General features: G+C 38.0%; 1 protein-coding gene across 1 annotated transcript in view; it reads right to left on the bottom strand.

The window, feature by feature from the left end:
* The window catches only part of FMN2 (formin 2), a gene marked incomplete at its 3' end in the record, with an annotated part of 54,135 nt that extends 38,191 nt beyond the window's left edge, over window positions 1-15,944 (bottom strand). The window contains exon 1 of the mRNA XM_010072546.1: window positions 13,954-15,944. Coding sequence (XP_010070848.1) covers window positions 13,954-15,901 — 1,948 coding nt within the window. The remainder of the gene's footprint in view (window positions 1-13,953) is intronic.
* Between the last annotated feature and the right edge of the window lie 1,135 nt (window positions 15,945-17,079).

Genomic DNA, 17,079 nt, shown 5'->3' on the forward strand with positions numbered 1-17,079 from the left:
AGGAATCACATTTATGATTTTGATTCAAGGCAAGATGAAAACTATATTTTTGTTTAGGTATAGAAAATATCTCTTTAACACTGGACTCCACAGGCTTTTAGCTACAAGAGTTTGCCAGCACCCTATCTGCACTACAATGCTTGCAATTAATTCAAATTTAAATGACTTCATGTCTATTTGTGTGAAATTGACTGTAAAATGCTAATCTATTAATTAAACAATAAAATCAAAGTCACAGCCATATTTAATGAATTATGGTTAAATATTCAGGTTAAATGAAAGTCAACTTCAACTGCAAGATTTTGAGATACAATTTTTCATCTTTGGTTTATAATGAAATGTAACAACAGCCTTTTTCCTCAGATGCCATTAATCACCTCATAGTCATAACTTATATGAGGTAATACCTTCAATAGGCGAAGATGGTTGCAAATAACCTGGAATAATTACATGAGTAATGATTTCATAATTATTAAATGATCAGCTGATTTTTGTTACAGGGATTTAAATGCAACAGAGTAAAGCAATTTCTCTTGGTTGATATTAAGGAACAAAGATATCTCAGATCTCTTTTTTCCCTAAAAGGTTAAGTTCCCATTTTTCATATTTTAAATAACCTTTCCTCCCAAAAATCCCAGGTCATGAAGTTCCTGAAGCCTATTCTTACCTTTCCCCTAAGTATTAGTTTGGTGGAGGATAGGAAGCATACTAAATTTTGAATTAGAGAAGAACTGCAGCTAAGTGTCAGCCTTAGAACAAATCAGTATTCTGAGGATCCTGCCAAAACCCATCAGCAAATATGGGGACTACAGATGCATAAGTTAGTTTTTAGGAGCTTAGAATGACTTATTAAAATGCAGTAATGGATAAAAAGAGCTTTCCTTTTTCTAAAGGATCATACTATTAATTAACTAAAAGAATGGGAACACAAAAGTTCAGAAATCAGGTACTCTGGTCTTCTGTGGATATTTTGTGATACTTTTCCTGCCATGGCTCAGCCTGGATCTTCCAGATCAGCTTCCAAATTCCATGTTCTCCACCTCCATGTCATCTGCTGCTTCTTCCGATTCCCATGAAGATGTAACACTACTATCCTGTCACCTCCTGTACAACATCACGGGTCCTTATCCCATCCCTATAGCCAAGACTTGAGTAATACTCATCATCAAAACCACCTCTGTTGAACATGTAAGGTATCCACTGCAAAACGAAAATTCATAAGTCCCAGTAGGGTTTCCATTCACACTGTCTCCCTTTTTGAAAAATGCAGGTAACTGTATTCTCAAATGATCATTTTCAGCTTTAGAATTACTGCAACTGTATTTACTCAAATGCAAGGTGGAGCCAGAAAGGAAGCCTACCTCCACCAAAGGTCATTCTACAAACATTATTTCATATAATAATGAAACTTTATAAAATAACAACTATTACATATATTATAAAATCTACATATAATTTCATACAGTAATCTCACTCAATACCAGCCTGACACAACCACAGATGCTCCCTTGGCTTGGAGAGGCATCTCTGTTTATGTATTATGCTTCCTTCTTCACGGCAGCAACTGCTACAGACCTTGTCAGTCAGTACTGATAATCTGAGCAATCCAGTCTGTCATGACCTGGACTGAATCACTTTTGATGGGAGAGGTTGCCTATTTCAGAAGGAAGGATTTTTGGTCTTTCTATTACAACTACCTTCTATTCCACAGCAACCTTTTGTCGCCTCAAGCACTAAAAATAAGGTTCTACTCTCTTCTGAAATGCATGTCTGCCTTTCATTTGGTTGCCTATGGAATTATTGAATATCAAAAGCATGTTCAGTACTGTCCACAGAGAAATACAGGCAAATCTCAACTCAATGAATTTACATTAGAGCTCTTTTCCTGTCCAGTCTGCTTAGTAGAGCAACTTTCAAAGAGCTACAAGGTAAGCAACAAAATCCTTAAGAACTAGCAATATCATGAGCATGTTGGTGGCTTTGGATTTGCTTAATTATTGAGGGGAGGGAGAGGCACAAATCGAAGTGAGAAACAGGAGAAAACTCCAGTAGTCACAGACACACTGAAAAACACTGAAGCACCGCACTACAGCAGAGCTTGCAATGAAGTTTCCCTGAAGTTCGTGCTGGTATAAGCTCGCATTTATCTTTAAAGATATGTCTCCTATCCTCCTTATGCTGCATTTGCAAAAGACCAGGAGCAGAGCTGTCGGTGAGCACAAGTGGAGACTAATGACCAAAATGAGTTACACTGCAAAAGCTCCTCCTTCTGCCAGTTTCCCGTGATTCTTTCTTCTAACAACCAGAGCACTGCACCACACTTTCACCATGAGCACAGCAGCTGCATCTTAACCTATACACACTGGAGACAGACTTCCCATTTTAATTTTTCCTTATGCAGAGTGAACAGCTTCAGTATAAAACCAGCTCAGAATTCCCTGTTCAGAGTCACATCAAGGGTTAATTTGACTCATGCGTGTACTGCTTGCATATTCAAAAGCTGAAATCCCCTTGCCTTCTTTTCCCCAGTTTACTTCCCCCTCCCCTTTAGTGAGATCAGAAATGCTCACACAGCAAAGAGATTTCATAAGCTTTGAAGCCAAAAGTACCATAGGCCTTGCTCTATTTTTGGGAAACAGTACAGGGAAAAAAAGGAAAAGGAAGAAGAGATACAGAAAATGGTGAATTTCTGTTTAGAGCGTGTTTTGTAGTATTACAAAATATACAAAGACAATAGTAGTGTTCTTATGGTTTTCATTCACAAAGGATTCCAATCAGGAACACAGTTCTATAAATTATTAAAACAAAAAAAAAAAAAAAAAAAAAAGAAAACAAAATATTAAAAAAAAAAAAAAAAAAAAAAAAAGGAGAGAACAGAAAATAGGGAAGAAGAAAAGCTGATTTCTACAGAATTCAAAAGTGAGGATATATTGTACTTAAGATATCTGCTGCCTCATACATGTCTAAATTATTCCTCCCTTCCACTTTTTTTCTGTCTCCTTTTCTACATATACTACCAGAAAGGTCACAGTTAACTCGGGCCTAAATCATCTGGCAAAAAACCTGAACTGTGCAGCACCAGACATTCCCTAGAATCCCAAACAGGACAAACACATCTGAGAGACAGAAATACTGCGAAGATTTCCATGTTTGTAGGTGATCTAATAACTGCAACTACATGTAATTTCTTAAATACTTTGCAGTACAAGTTTTACTCATTCATCGTATTGCCTCAAACTACACAGCAAAAGTTTGCTGAATCACTTCCTAGGGGTAAATCAACCGCACTTAATTTTCACCTTTCTACTGTTTAATATATTTTCCTAGGTCTCAAACAAACAATACACTGACTAATATTTCATAAACAAAATTAATACTTCAAGGATCTAAAGTATTAAATTTCTTTAATATTTTCCTTTCATCTCCAAATTTCAAGTTTTTCAGGGAACCTGTAACAGCCTAGGTTATAATGTGCAACATGTGACTGCTGAGTAAGAAGAGGTTTTCAAAGGTGCACATTGTACCTGGGGAACGAAACAGAACTAGAAATTGATACTGTAGCCATTTCTTCTTCTCTTCAAGTGACAAGCCCAAGTCCTGCATAAATCCATATTGAGTATACATTTGTACTAAAAAAGTAACTAATTAATTTAGTCTCTTTCTTGCCTGAATACAGACCTGGGGGATTATACCCAATATTCCAGGATTAGAGACTTCATTTATTGTTCTTTTTCACTGCAGAGTTTCTAATCCTCTGCTGATTTAGATTGTGAAACTGTTCCAGATCTTTCATCCTATGAGGTTGTTTTGGCTGGTGTGTTTGTTGTTTTGTTTGTTTGTTTTTTTAAGGGATTGAATTTTCATTGACAGATACTTTCCTAAGACCATGTGACAGTTTTCCCACAGCCTGGTTACATAAAACATGGAAAACCCACCAAGCAACAGGCCTGCATACACAACATGGTTTCATAACAAAAAAGAAAAAAAAAAAACCTAATCCACTATGAATAAACACAAAATACAGTATGTCATACATCTAATTTCCAGGCAACATAAACCTAAAAAAATTACAAAACTTGTCAAGGTCTACATTTATGCTACAAATTGAAATTATTCTGTTATAAAGATATTTTCCTCTTCTTCCTATTATCATTTTAATAGCTAATATCTGCATTCACTGTTTGTACACGAACATACGCTTCTATGGTAAAAATCTCCATGGTTATGTACTGATTTCTTTACATATTTGTCTTGTATATTATCATAATACATATTGTGTATATATATATAAATAAATTAATATATCTTATATTTTAGTATTTAGAAAATGACTAAAATTAGGGATGTGTGGAAATGCCTGAGAGGATTGTCCTTTCTTCTCTGATGTACTGTCTCCAGATTTCCTGACTCTGTTTGCGTGGATGGTATGAACTGAACCCATATATCATATTAAATTCAGAAGTCAAAAGCAGAAAGTTTGTCTAAACAAGAGAACTAGGAAAAGGACATATATCCACACTATCTTCCCCTGTTCCCCCAGTCTTCTATGCCTGTCTACACACGGTTAAATGTAATTTCAAATCCAGAAATATATGTTTATTAAATTCCACTGAAGAATGGATTGATTGATGGATTGATTCAATTCATAGGCTCTTCAAACACCTAGAATAAAACTATCAATTATTAATTTCACATCTGTCAGTCCTGTACCTGATTATCACAGTAAACACTATGCTTTACTTTTGCCAAGCTGTCTGAATCTCTTCACATCTCAATCTCCCTCTTTTCAAAGTCTTGTCTCTTAGTTCCCTTCTTGACAGTTAAACATTTTCTGTGAAAACTCTTGACTAGCTCTAAGTTAGACCCACAATATATCAACCTCTGTGCAACTCAGGCAAGTAATTTCCCCCCCTTGTTTTAGCCCCACGATTCTCACTAATCATTTAAACAGATTTCAGATTGCACAAGAGAGTTTGACTAACTGTATCACTGAGATTTCAAAACAGCTACAACAAGCAATCCATTACACATTTACAGAAGGAAAATCACATAATGCTAACATCCTGAAAAAAGCCAGTGAGTGCATGTGTGTGTGCTCCCTTTCGGAAGCAAGGGTGCAAGCTGCTGCTGACAAGAGAATCCTGCTGCCACCCCCAGGGCCACCTGCATGGAGGGCAAAAGTGGAAGTGCAAATGCCCCTGAAATTCTTTCAGGAATTCCCTGATGAAAAAAGTGGAGGTCTGGCAAAATTTGAAAAAGGGATTCTCCAAAAATAAAGATGACAAGGAAAGATCCCAGATTTAACGAAGTAAAAAGCCACTCCAGAAAGGATGTTACAAACAAACAGTTTTCAAAAAAACTCATCTCACTCTTTATCCATAGTGTCCCTAGTGGAAACAACTTTAAAACAGCTTGCTCCACTTATGCTGGCTGTGAGACATGGCAATAACACCAATTTCAGCATATCCCCCAACGGTCTGTTAAAAGATTACTTAACCGTATGCCATATTTGCACAAATCGTGCTGGAAAGAATTGAAGCAGCCAAGTCAAAAATGCAGACCTTTGTCCTGATGAATGAACTACCAATGCCAGCCCAGTTCCTAATTTTGAAAGTTGTGTTATAATACAGGAAGACAAAAGTTTACCAAAAATTTCACTTGGTAAGGAAAATGTCAAGCCCTGCAAACACTATGGTCAGGATAACGGTCAGGACTCAGCTCTATTCTTGTGTTAATTATGCAATGAACTTCCACAGCCTGATCAAACCTATCTATCACAACACTGCATAGAAGTGTTCCTCTCACATGGCAGTGAAGTAACATGACAGAGTCTTTCATCAAAACCAGCAGTAATTTTTTTCTTTGGATGATTTGCAGTGTCACCATTTTGTATGGAAACCCAGATTAATTCCTTCCTACTACTCATGCATTGTTCAGAAAGCAGCTGCACATAAAAAGTTATCAATGTAGTCTTACTGATCTTTGCTAAAACCGTGCTGCATATTGTTCTATTTTTCTTTACCCTTTAATCATATACTCAGTAGCTAAATGCATCCTATCATTTCTTCCTCCAAGATTCATTCCAAAGCCTTGCTTCTTGCCGCAGTTAAAATTAAGATGATTAGAAAAGCCTCAATCATTTGCAATAACAACAACTCAGAACTTTTTCTAAAAGCAGGTATTATAACTTTGCTATCACCAGAGCTTCAAAACATATTAAAATATTTGTGATGGCCTGTGACAGTGCTTTCAGAATTCTTCTAGATTAGCAAGTCTCTGAAGCACTCTGTCTCCCTAACCGGAACATTAAGCTCCTTGAAATTTTGCATTCACAGTGACTAAGATTTTGCACCTTTCCCTCACACTGAATTTTCTGATCTATGACATATGTATAAAAGGATAAGCTGAGACAAAGTATTAAACTATGCTTTCATTCCTAACTTTCACTGTATATATGGCACATATATAGAAAAATGTAATAATGTATCTTATATTAAAGTCATTAAATATATTTCAGAAGCTGAGGTTTTGGAATACCAAACAATTCCCCAACTATGATACAGTAGTGGTACACAGTACAAAATACCTTTCTTAAAAAAACAAAACAAACAAACAAACAAACAAAAAAACAAACAAGACGCACCCTCCCACAACATTACATGGCACGTCTCCTTTCACCTTGATTTCTCTTCAGGTTCTAATGCAGTATTATTGCAGATTAGTGATAAATTGCTGAAGTTTCCCTAATTATAGTGGTTTACGATAAAAGAGAATCTCTGTCTGTCTACTGAATCTTTTCGGCACCATATGCATCTTTGGCAACTTTCGTATTGTGTTTTCCAGGTGCTTAGGTTCCTCTCAGCAAGTATGTAATTCTGCCCATCTGTCTTTTCATTTCTGTGGTGATTTGTGATATGAAGGCTGTATTCTGTGTCAGGTTCTCACAGGCTGCTGGAAAGCTACAATTTTTTCTGTCTAGCTCTTTAAAGGAAGAAGCTCCTCTGATGTCTTTTTGGGCAGCTATTACTAACAGCATCTTTTGTCAGTCCAAACTGACACACACTGTTCTTTACAACCCAGTTTTCTAAAACTTCTTTATTCCCAATAGTTCTATGTTTCATTTGACATTTAATGCAGTCTGGCCCATTTAGAAGTAAATCCAAGTATTTGCTCAAGCAGCCACAGGTCACAAAACACAACTGAACTTAACTAGCAAGCCTCGGAAGTGGGACACAAATAACAAATTTCTTTCAACCTACTCATTAAAGCCCCAGTATGACTTAGCTTTCTTTCCTCTCCAGGACCTGTACACCCCAGGTCTGACAACCTCCTGCAACCTTAATAACTACTGACTTCTTAGTATTTATCACAATGCATTAAAGCTTTTCCTCTTTGTATCCATAAACAAAAACTGGTAAGATGAAGAAAGGGGAAAAAGCAGAAAATTAGGACTACATTCCATTAAAAAGAAAAACATACACATACACACCTATATATTTGTGCAGATATGTTCTTCTAGACTTCATCTGAATAAAACCGAAGCATGTCTCCCTTGCTGTAACTGGACCTTCACGCTCTTTCATTGATGTAATCAACACCCAGAGAAGCTGTGGATGCCCCATCCCTGGAGGGGACAGGCTGGATGAGGCTTTGAGCAACCTGGTCTAGTGGGAGGTGCCCCTGCCTATGGCAGGGGTGTTGGAACAAGATGCTCTTTAAGGTCCCTTCCAACCCAAACCTTGCTATGATTCTATGGTTCTGTGAAATATTTCCCTCAACTATTTCTCAGCATACTGTTCTGTCTTGGCTCTTTGCATGACGAAATAGTATTTAGATGCACACTCCCTATTATGATGGCAATGTTTCGGTTTTTTAAATGAAAACCATCTTTTCTTCCCTGACTGTTAGCAGATGCTAATGTAGTTAATCATAGTGTTACTGTAGAATTGACTTCTTTTGTACAGTGATTTTTTTTTTCCTTACCAGTGCAAAGAAGAGGAAAGGATACAAGTTCTTTTTCCCCTGCTACACACTACACATTATGCGTCTTCAGGAATATCTGAGCAAGATCTCGGCATCAAATAAAGTCTAGAATGAAAACTGCCTCCTGTAATTAGTTCCACGGTAGTTATCTATGGTTCCTCCTGATTCAAATTCACACCAGGTTCAGAGCTCTGGCATGCCTGATAAATTTCATATAAATCCTGAGAACAAATAATTCATACTTTTACTGACAAATAAGAATGTCTCAATGACAAATGTCATAATTTCATTACACAATCTCATAATCACTGCTTCTTACTGTTGCAAAACTACTGCTACTTAATGGGTTCTGCCATTTATGCATCTACCCATGAAAGTCACATTCTGTATTTCTCTGAGAATAAAGCAACATTTTGCATCAGAAAACATAACCCACTTCCTGTTCACGGACAGGAAGCCTAGCTATTTCCATCAATGTGAAGGAAACTTATTCTGGACAGCAGCAATATAGAAATAAAGTGAGGAACAGTCATTTTGTACTCAAGGTAAGACAATCTCATTGTCCCTGACTTCCTTTACATGAACTGCGATGTAGGAATGCAGGATGTTGCTGCTGCTTAAGGGAAATAGTAGTGTGACACAACTCCTGAGCCCACATTATTGCCTTTTCTCACATACTCAATGAAATGTAACTGGCCTTGTATTATCTTATGAAGAGGCAGGAATGAGGTGACACAATGTGAAATCCTCACATCCCTGCATCGCCTACCTTTCGCAGCTTCTCACTGGTTCTGCCCTGTTCCCCTTGTATCAACTCACTTCAACCCCCAAAAACATAAACTGTATGCATAAAAGTTTGCAGAAACTATTTTATTCTACCTAGTTGCTACAGAATGATGCTTTTAAACGTACCTAAAAATAATCAAAGCCACAGTCACAGAAACACCTCCACATATATGCTTCATCACCACTGTTTCTTATGTAAGTTCAAATTTTGGCAGGAACAGTTTATAAGGAATACACTTGGCCATATCCTGAGCTTGGTTAAACTACAACACAAACAAAATACCACAGCTAATTAGTATTTTTGCATTTTCTATCACCATGATTCACATTAGAACTTGATCCTTCATATGCAGGAAGCCTAAAATATTCATAGAGATGTTTTTCAACTCCATGTTTATTTTTCTTTAGACATCACAGCATGGAGAAAAAGGTGAGGCCTGTTTCAAGGAACAGACTTTTTTCTGCAAAGAAGAGGCCTATGCACAGTTTCTAAAAAATCCCAGATAAACCACCCCCTCCAAGCTACTAAATAATTTATAAATATTAAAAAAAATAAAGCACAATGAGATCCCATAAATATATTCAAATTTAACTTCCATATAACTATTCCCACCTCTCTTTTCACAGAAACAAAATCACTGAAGGATTTTGCAATGTCCTTTAATGACCAGTTCTAGCCAGATCCCGTGTATGATGGATATTATACTGGTACTGTGTCTCAGATCCAAGCAGAGCTGCATGGACCTGCAGCTAAAAACTATCAATTTTCCTTTCCCCCTTTGCACCTCAGAAGGGACCAGCAGGCATCCAAGACAATACATTTCTACTCCAGATGTGAGTCAGGCTGTCAGGGAGACTTCAGAACAGGGCTGCTGCTCAGAAAGAGGTTGCCAGAGAGATGCAGCCACTCAACCCACCCCATGACCAGAACCTCCAGATGGAGTTCTAGATAAAGATCAAAGCATTAACCATGAAACCCCATCAAAACAACCCTGTAGCAGCACTGCATTCCAGTGACATTACTCATGTTGCTCCAATTCCCATATTGCAGTGCTGGCACAGCAACACTAAAGCAACTTATCAGCACTCAGCAGCCTTTCAATAACGTATTGCAGCCCATTTTCAAAACACATTTTAATGTAGTTGGAGTACTGCAGCTCCTTTTCCCCTCCTCCCCTCTCTCCAAGTTTGTGTTTACTAGGCAAAAAGAGAAGGATCTTTCCCTTCAGATGGTTACTAGCAACTCTCAGCGTAGTGTGTGACCCCTTATCACATGAAGGGTTGCTTCTGGGCAGCTCCCTTAGTTAGAGAAGGCTGCACTGCCCCACCATCTGATAAAAGAAACACTTGTATTACTGCTAACAAACATCATCAGTGAAGCAGTAAACCATAGGTAGTCCTAAGTAACAGTTGCATGACAAATAGTTTCCTCAGGATGCCAACAGATACAAATCCATATTGTGTGCATCATCACATGAATCAGAATGACAAAAAAAAAAAGTGTCAAAAATATCTACTTTATGTCTCAGAAACAAACTTTCATCTTGTTTTTTCAAGTTTTCACATACTTATCTACAGTAAGACCTTTGCACATGCTTGCAGACACTGCACTGAAACTGAAAGTGGGCACAGTGAGGAAATGAGAAAAGGTGGCCATCCTGAGAAGCAAGCTAGGACTCCATGGAAATCAGAAAGCAGCTGTGAGCGCACAGGCACAGGACTGACTTCCAGTTTTGTTGTTTTGTTTGTCTCCTGTTTGCAGCTAGAGCAGGACAAATATGAATGTCTGAAGAGAAATTTAAAGATAAATTATCTGTTCAAGAGATTCATGCAGCATGTTACAGCCAGCCAACAGAGATTAGAAAAGGCGTAGGTTTGTCTGGGTTGAGTTTAATTACCATCTGGGGCAGCTGATGAGACTCTTACATTCATTTTATGTAACAGACACCCTTACGAGCTCCTCCACAATCACTGCACCTCAAATCAAAGCTAGGATGTACTCCTTTTTATTAAATCCATCTATTAGCTCTTCCATTTCAGTTATGTTAATATTTGGAAACACCAGTTTAATTTTCCCACCAAGATATTCTCTTAATGTTAGCACAAATCATTCACTGCCACATACCGAGGTGAGACAGCCAACTCTATTCATTCAGGTTTAGCTCTTGTCCTCCTGGGACCACAACATAAAAGCCATGGCTTCACTGTGCATCAGGTAATCTAGAACTTGTAATTAGTGTCACAGCAATTGCAAATACAGCTGTCCTCATCGAAAAAGGAATAGATCCAATGCCTGAACTACAAAATGCCCATAAATTTGTCCACAGCACATTCTTAGCCAATGCATCAAATCTGAAATACTATACTGTACTTATTTCTTATATAAAGCAAATTAAAATATGCAAAGTCTCTACCATTCCAGTTATTGGCTTCCATCTACATTTTACTTTAAAACAGCCTAAGAAGAGTTCATATGCATACAGCCAAAACACAGCAGTGCAAAAGTAGGCCAGTCATCTGCATAGAACCTGCTGTCATTAAAGTCAATGACTAAAGTGTTGTGGAACATTTTATTTGATTCTAGTTAGAAATGCAGAACAACACTGCAGTGACTGCACAGCAAGATGGGATTTAATGCTCCAGGCAAGAAGCTGATTTTTTTTTTTTTAAAGATAAAAACAATCCACTATAAAGAATGTTATTTTTAAAAGCCAGATGGTAATCCCCAAGTTGATGCATCTCATGCATGGAATTAAAATTTAACATTTTTCAAAAGCAGTATTCAAATTACAAGGAAATTATTTCTGTAATTGTTGCTGTGCAGACTGGTTTAAATAAAGAGGCTTTTCTGGTCTTACGGCAATGACAGCCACTCTGTGGGAATATTAATGTTGTTTAATTTCCCTTTTTCATGTACACTGGTGGTTATTTTTATATTCTTGACAATTTTCAGCTTGTAAATATAGTTTCAAAAATAAGAATGATCAAAAAGAGATGAAGTGTTACCACATCATTTCCAGTTCCCTCATTTCAAGCTTTTCTGCATGAACTGAAAGGTATAATTGTCCTCTGCCTGTAAAGACAGCTGATATATACATGCAAATGAGGGGCACTAATTTCCATAAGACAGAACTACTGTTGCATTGGACATTGGTCCCTTCACAGTAACAGTCTAAATTGTTGGTGGGAAAACACAATAAAACAAAAGTTATTTATTAAAAATTAAAAGTTACTTATTAAAGTAAATCAAAACCTTGGGAGGAAATGTGAAGAAGCCTGTTTCCTGGAAAACAGGTCTCTCAAATGTAATTCCATGCTCTTGAAATTTGCCACATAAAATTTTTTTCCATCATAGCATCACCATAAAGAAGACAGTCTAATTACTGATGATGCAGTTTAAAACTTTGCTCTCCAAATTATTCGTAAGCTGTCAAATGTCAATAGCAAAAAAACTCTGTGCTTTTATATGCTATAAATCTGAAAGCAGTGATCACCTCAAATTGTAAAACCTTTAGATAGAGGTATCTGAAACTAAATCTAAGAAAACAGGTGGAAGGGATTCAAAACACAAAAAAAAGATTCAGCTCACTTCACAGGGGGCTGGTCTCCTTCAGAGGAGGCTGGCTTTTTTGTGTGAAAAACCTGAATTCTAATTTCCAAGACAGAAATTGGGGCTTTCTGTTCAAGCTTACTGAAGAATGAAAGTATTCTTGTGACTTGAATCTGGAAAATAATGTTAATGTGTTACCTAAGTATTTCAAACTCCTGGAGTTGGCTGCTGTGGAAAAAAGCCACTAATTTTACCTTCTGTTTCCAGACAGGTTCATTCACCAGTATTACTGTGCTATCAAGCAGAGCAGAATGTGCACAAAGAAAGCAACTATGAATGTAAATTATTACAAGTTATATAATGTTTTAAATCTACAGTATAAAACAAGATAGTCTTCTTAAAGTGAAACAGTTGTTGATGGCTTAACTATTTTCCTACATGTGATTTTTAAATAATGTAATTGCTCCCCTTCATAAATCTTCCTATTTTGTTTAGTTTTCATAAAAGCACAAAAGAATTCTCATTGCATTTTTTACAATAGCTCCAGTACATATGTGGTCAGTGTGCTCACACATCTAGAGCAGACTTCCATTCAAAACAAACCTGATTACAGATTCAGCTGCGTTAATCTTGTAAGGGATGCTTGTAGAGCATGTTCTCTGTATTCTCTTAGTTTTACAGTTTTCTTAAGTGAAAAATAAATGGAGTATGTTGTTGAGTTTACTCTATATACATAACTCATATGTGGCAGGGGCCTTCTTTCTTTGTGCATACATTAGCTTTATATAGAAACTTCAGTCAGGGAGACAGAGCAAAGAGAAAGAGGGGGAAAACATCAAAGTGCAGGAAAACATAACCATCTATGTGCACCATTTCATTTGTAAACTCCATATTCCTATGCCTTTGTGAGAGCTGCCTAATAGGCAAGGTAAAAGAATGCTTTCCTGAATGAGTCACCTTATGCAGCCTGATCAGCACCCTTCCACAGCTACCAAATTGTACTACCCACAGCTTTTCTTCTCCATTTTATGCTGCCTTTTCAAGTCATTAACATTTTTTTCTCCTTCTGTTTCCCCCTTCTGAAGGGAAAATTGGTTCCTTTCTGTAGTGCTGTCCATCTGTGCTTGCATGGCTTTTCCCTTTTTGTACTAAGCAAATCCTCATTGCTTCCTTAATCTAACACCAGGTGCAGCTCTCAAATATTTACAGTACATCAGAACAGTGCCTAGCACAAGAAAACCCCAAACAGGATCCCAGTGACAGAAAGCTTTGCATCTGAAAGATCTATTTATGCAGAGAGCTTGTCTGCCTACACAGTGCAGCTCTTAGCATTTTTCAATAAGAGTAATTTAAGGCATCCAGCCTTTTCCTACAGGATTTAGACAAAGGAGAAAAGCAGAAAGAAAAACTTCAAAGAGTTACGCACTTCCTTTACTGGCTGTACTGCCAGGCTGACACTGAATAGAGAGGCTATTCTCGTTAATGAAATGTGACTGTGTTTGTAAGATCAGGCCTTAGGTTTTAAAACTTCAAGCACAAATAAAGACAACAGTACATGCAAAGAACCGAATTAAAGTATTTTAAATATATTTTCAAAGACTCTCTGGGAAAAGACCTTAATACATGTCACTCACCTGAAAAGACATTGGGAAATGTCTCTGTAGAAGCTTGCACCCCTGAGGACTTTCTTGAATGAGTCAAAGGCACTCTTTCTGTTTGAAATTTCTCTCTGAACCCCTTGTGCTCCAAGTAGCCCGCAGAGCCCACCTTCTGTGTTATCTCATATTGGTGATTAGATACCTCTTCTGTCCAGTCTGCTGAACGACTAAAAAAACCTGCCAAACTAGCAGACCTCTGCTTCTTGACTGAGACTTTCTCTTTTTTGTCGGACTCCAGCCTCCTTGCAAAAAGCGGGCTCTGGGATGGGGAGGGAGATGGTGAATGGTTGGGAGAACTCAGTTGCCTAGTTGTGGTTTTAATGTAACAAGGATTAATTAGGTAGGGCTTAAAGCATCGGGAACCAAGCATCGGACTGCCTGCAGTCCCCTCAGAGGACGAAAAGCCATTTTTATTTTCTGTGGATAAACTACTATGCAGCAGGTCCTCTTGACTGGCTGACAGAGTGCGTTTCCCTTCCTGAGTCTCAGCAGCATGATCACGGCCTGCATCTGATATACCATCCTCTGTTACTGAGTCTGGCAGATCAACAGCCTGTACTTCAGCAATTTTAGTCTCAGCATCAGCTGCCAAGGTTGGGAAAGGTTGTGTGGAGCTGTGTGTCTGAGCCCCATTTTCTACCACAGTTCTCTTTAAATCGTCTTCTAGTTCACTAGCTACAGCATCCACTCTAGTAACGAGCTGTTCCTGTTCCTCAGTCAATAGCTTACGTTCTTGTGTTTCAAATAAGCCGTTACCAGGAGAGCCTGTGCCATTTACTCCTTCTTTCAGTTCACGTTCAGTTGCACAGGAGACGGGAATCTTTTCCGCAATTTCAGATATCGCTGTAAAAGCTCCCTCAGTGTCTGGGCTCCTCTCTTTGTCAGTGGTAGTTACTGAAAGAAACCGTTCAAAATCTAAGGAGGCTGCTTGCGAATTAGCCATGTGTCGGCCCATTGTTTTGGTGACAAGGTCCTCAGTTCCAATGTTAATTGCCCCCTGCTGCTGCTGCTGCTGCAGCCTAATAGCTTGCTGGATATCAGAAAGCAAATCCTCCTGTTCTGTGGCTGAATGGAAACTGTATATATCCGTATCAGAGCCAGAGCTGGTCCTTTGTCCATCCTGTGTCTCTGCAGCAGCTGGGACAGTTTCATTTCTGATTTCAAAATGTTCAACATCTGTGTCTGAGAGACCCCCTTCATCCGCAGAGATGCTTATATCTGGAGTTTTGGTTACAACTGAATGAGTACTGTCCAGCTCTCCAGCCTGCAAGGCCTGGCTTTCCAAAACATCCTCCCGTGAACTACTATTCCCATCTTTAGCCTTCGACAGATTTTTTCTGATCCTCAGATTTGAAAACACTGAGGCCCTTGAGTCCGACTTACCCTTCTTCTTACCAGATTCACTTCCTTTTCCATGCTTCCCTAGTCCCCTTCTGCTTCCTGATACCTTCTTTGTGCCATCTGTATCCTTGGGCCCAGAAGCATCCTCTCCTCCTTCATGCACATCACCTGCATTTTTCTTTAGCTTCCCATCTTGATTGCCCATGATTTTTTGCAGTACAGCACCTTCCGCAATCAAGCCATGCTCCCCGATTTCATCCCTTTGGCCTGCCGGCGAGATCCCCTCTAGCGATCCAGGTTTGTTTTCAAGCGGTGGTGATGCAAGTGAAGCAAATGCTTGCTGTGCCTCTCTTCCATCTGCTAGAGCTGCCTTTTTGCATAATGTGCTGCTTGCACTGGGCTCCGCTGGGACATGCTCAGTACAGCACTGAGAGCTGCAGACAGCTCCTTCCAATGGCTGCTGCTCACAGAGCCGCCTGCTCTCCAGGCTTCTGCTGCACTCCTGTTTCTTTAGGAAGGACTCTGTGAAGAGTATTTCCTTTATAAAAGTCACCTCTTTTTCCACGGTTTTTATTGCCTGCATTGCAAGCTCAGCTCGTTACCAAATCATTTATAATTTCAGGACTTCAATGTTCAAGTGCCTGGAGGGAAAAAGAAAAAAAAAAAGTTAAAGCAAGGTACTTTAATTACTCTGCAATTGTTTAAATGAATAAACAAATAACCTTGGAAAAAGAAATATTATTATTATTTAATAGTTTATAAGGTGCTTAAGCATATGCTACTTTGACAGGTTACACAGTACCTCTGGTGATTTACATGTTTACTTTTCAAAGGCCACCAAAACATGATACATAGTTTTAAAAGGAGAGTCACTCTGAAAGTAGATAGAAGAAAGATAATAAACAATAAGTTCTTTCCACAGTTTTAAAGAGTTGCACTTAAAATTCAATACATTATGGCAATTAAACTATAAAAAACCTCCCACAATTTGTATTCTGAAAAGGTAGATATACTATTATTCCCAGGAGAATCAACTCATCAATATTAAAACATACAACCATTGTTTTCCCCAATGAGTACATCTGGCATGAAACAAGACAAAACAAACATGAAAAATAGCAAAAGCTACTAAGGAAAAAGGATACAGTAAAGCATTCCTCTATTTCACCCTGTATATTTAATAATTGATTTAAACACTGCCACTTGTTAACTATTTCAGAAGCTTGTGCAAAAGCTTTCATCAGTTGCTTATTCTCCTCCATTTTTAGTTTAGATGTATAAGCATTCATATTTCACAAATGTATTTCCTGAACTTCCAGACAGGTAATCCCTTCCATCTTTAAAATTTATATATAAAATAGCTGGAATAGAAACAAAAGGGCATAAAGATGCCAAATTGCCAAGTTGGATCAGTTCAGCAGTTCAATGTCTTTGTTCAATATCAGCCAAGAAGTAATTAGATAGATTTCTGTTTATGATTTATCATCTCTAAACTGCCTGGTCTATTAGGTTCACTTTCTGTGAAAGACTTTATGTATTTGTCACACCTCTAAACTTCTTTATTAGCAATTTCCCTTTCATCAGAGGTTGCTTAAAGCAATACACCATTCCAGGGAAATGCAATCTATTGGTTCATGTGACTTAGTTTTGGTATCATTCTCTTCCTACCAAAGGTTTCATTTGCTTTCCTCCACCTTAATACACATTAAAGATGAAGAAGAAAAAGAATATAATTTACACTTTAAAAACTATGCAGGCACC

Source organism: Pterocles gutturalis, unplaced genomic scaffold, assembly GCF_000699245.1.
Source record: "Pterocles gutturalis isolate BGI_N339 unplaced genomic scaffold, ASM69924v1 scaffold15567, whole genome shotgun sequence".
NCBI classification, from domain to species: domain Eukaryota; kingdom Metazoa; phylum Chordata; class Aves; order Pterocliformes; family Pteroclidae; genus Pterocles; species Pterocles gutturalis.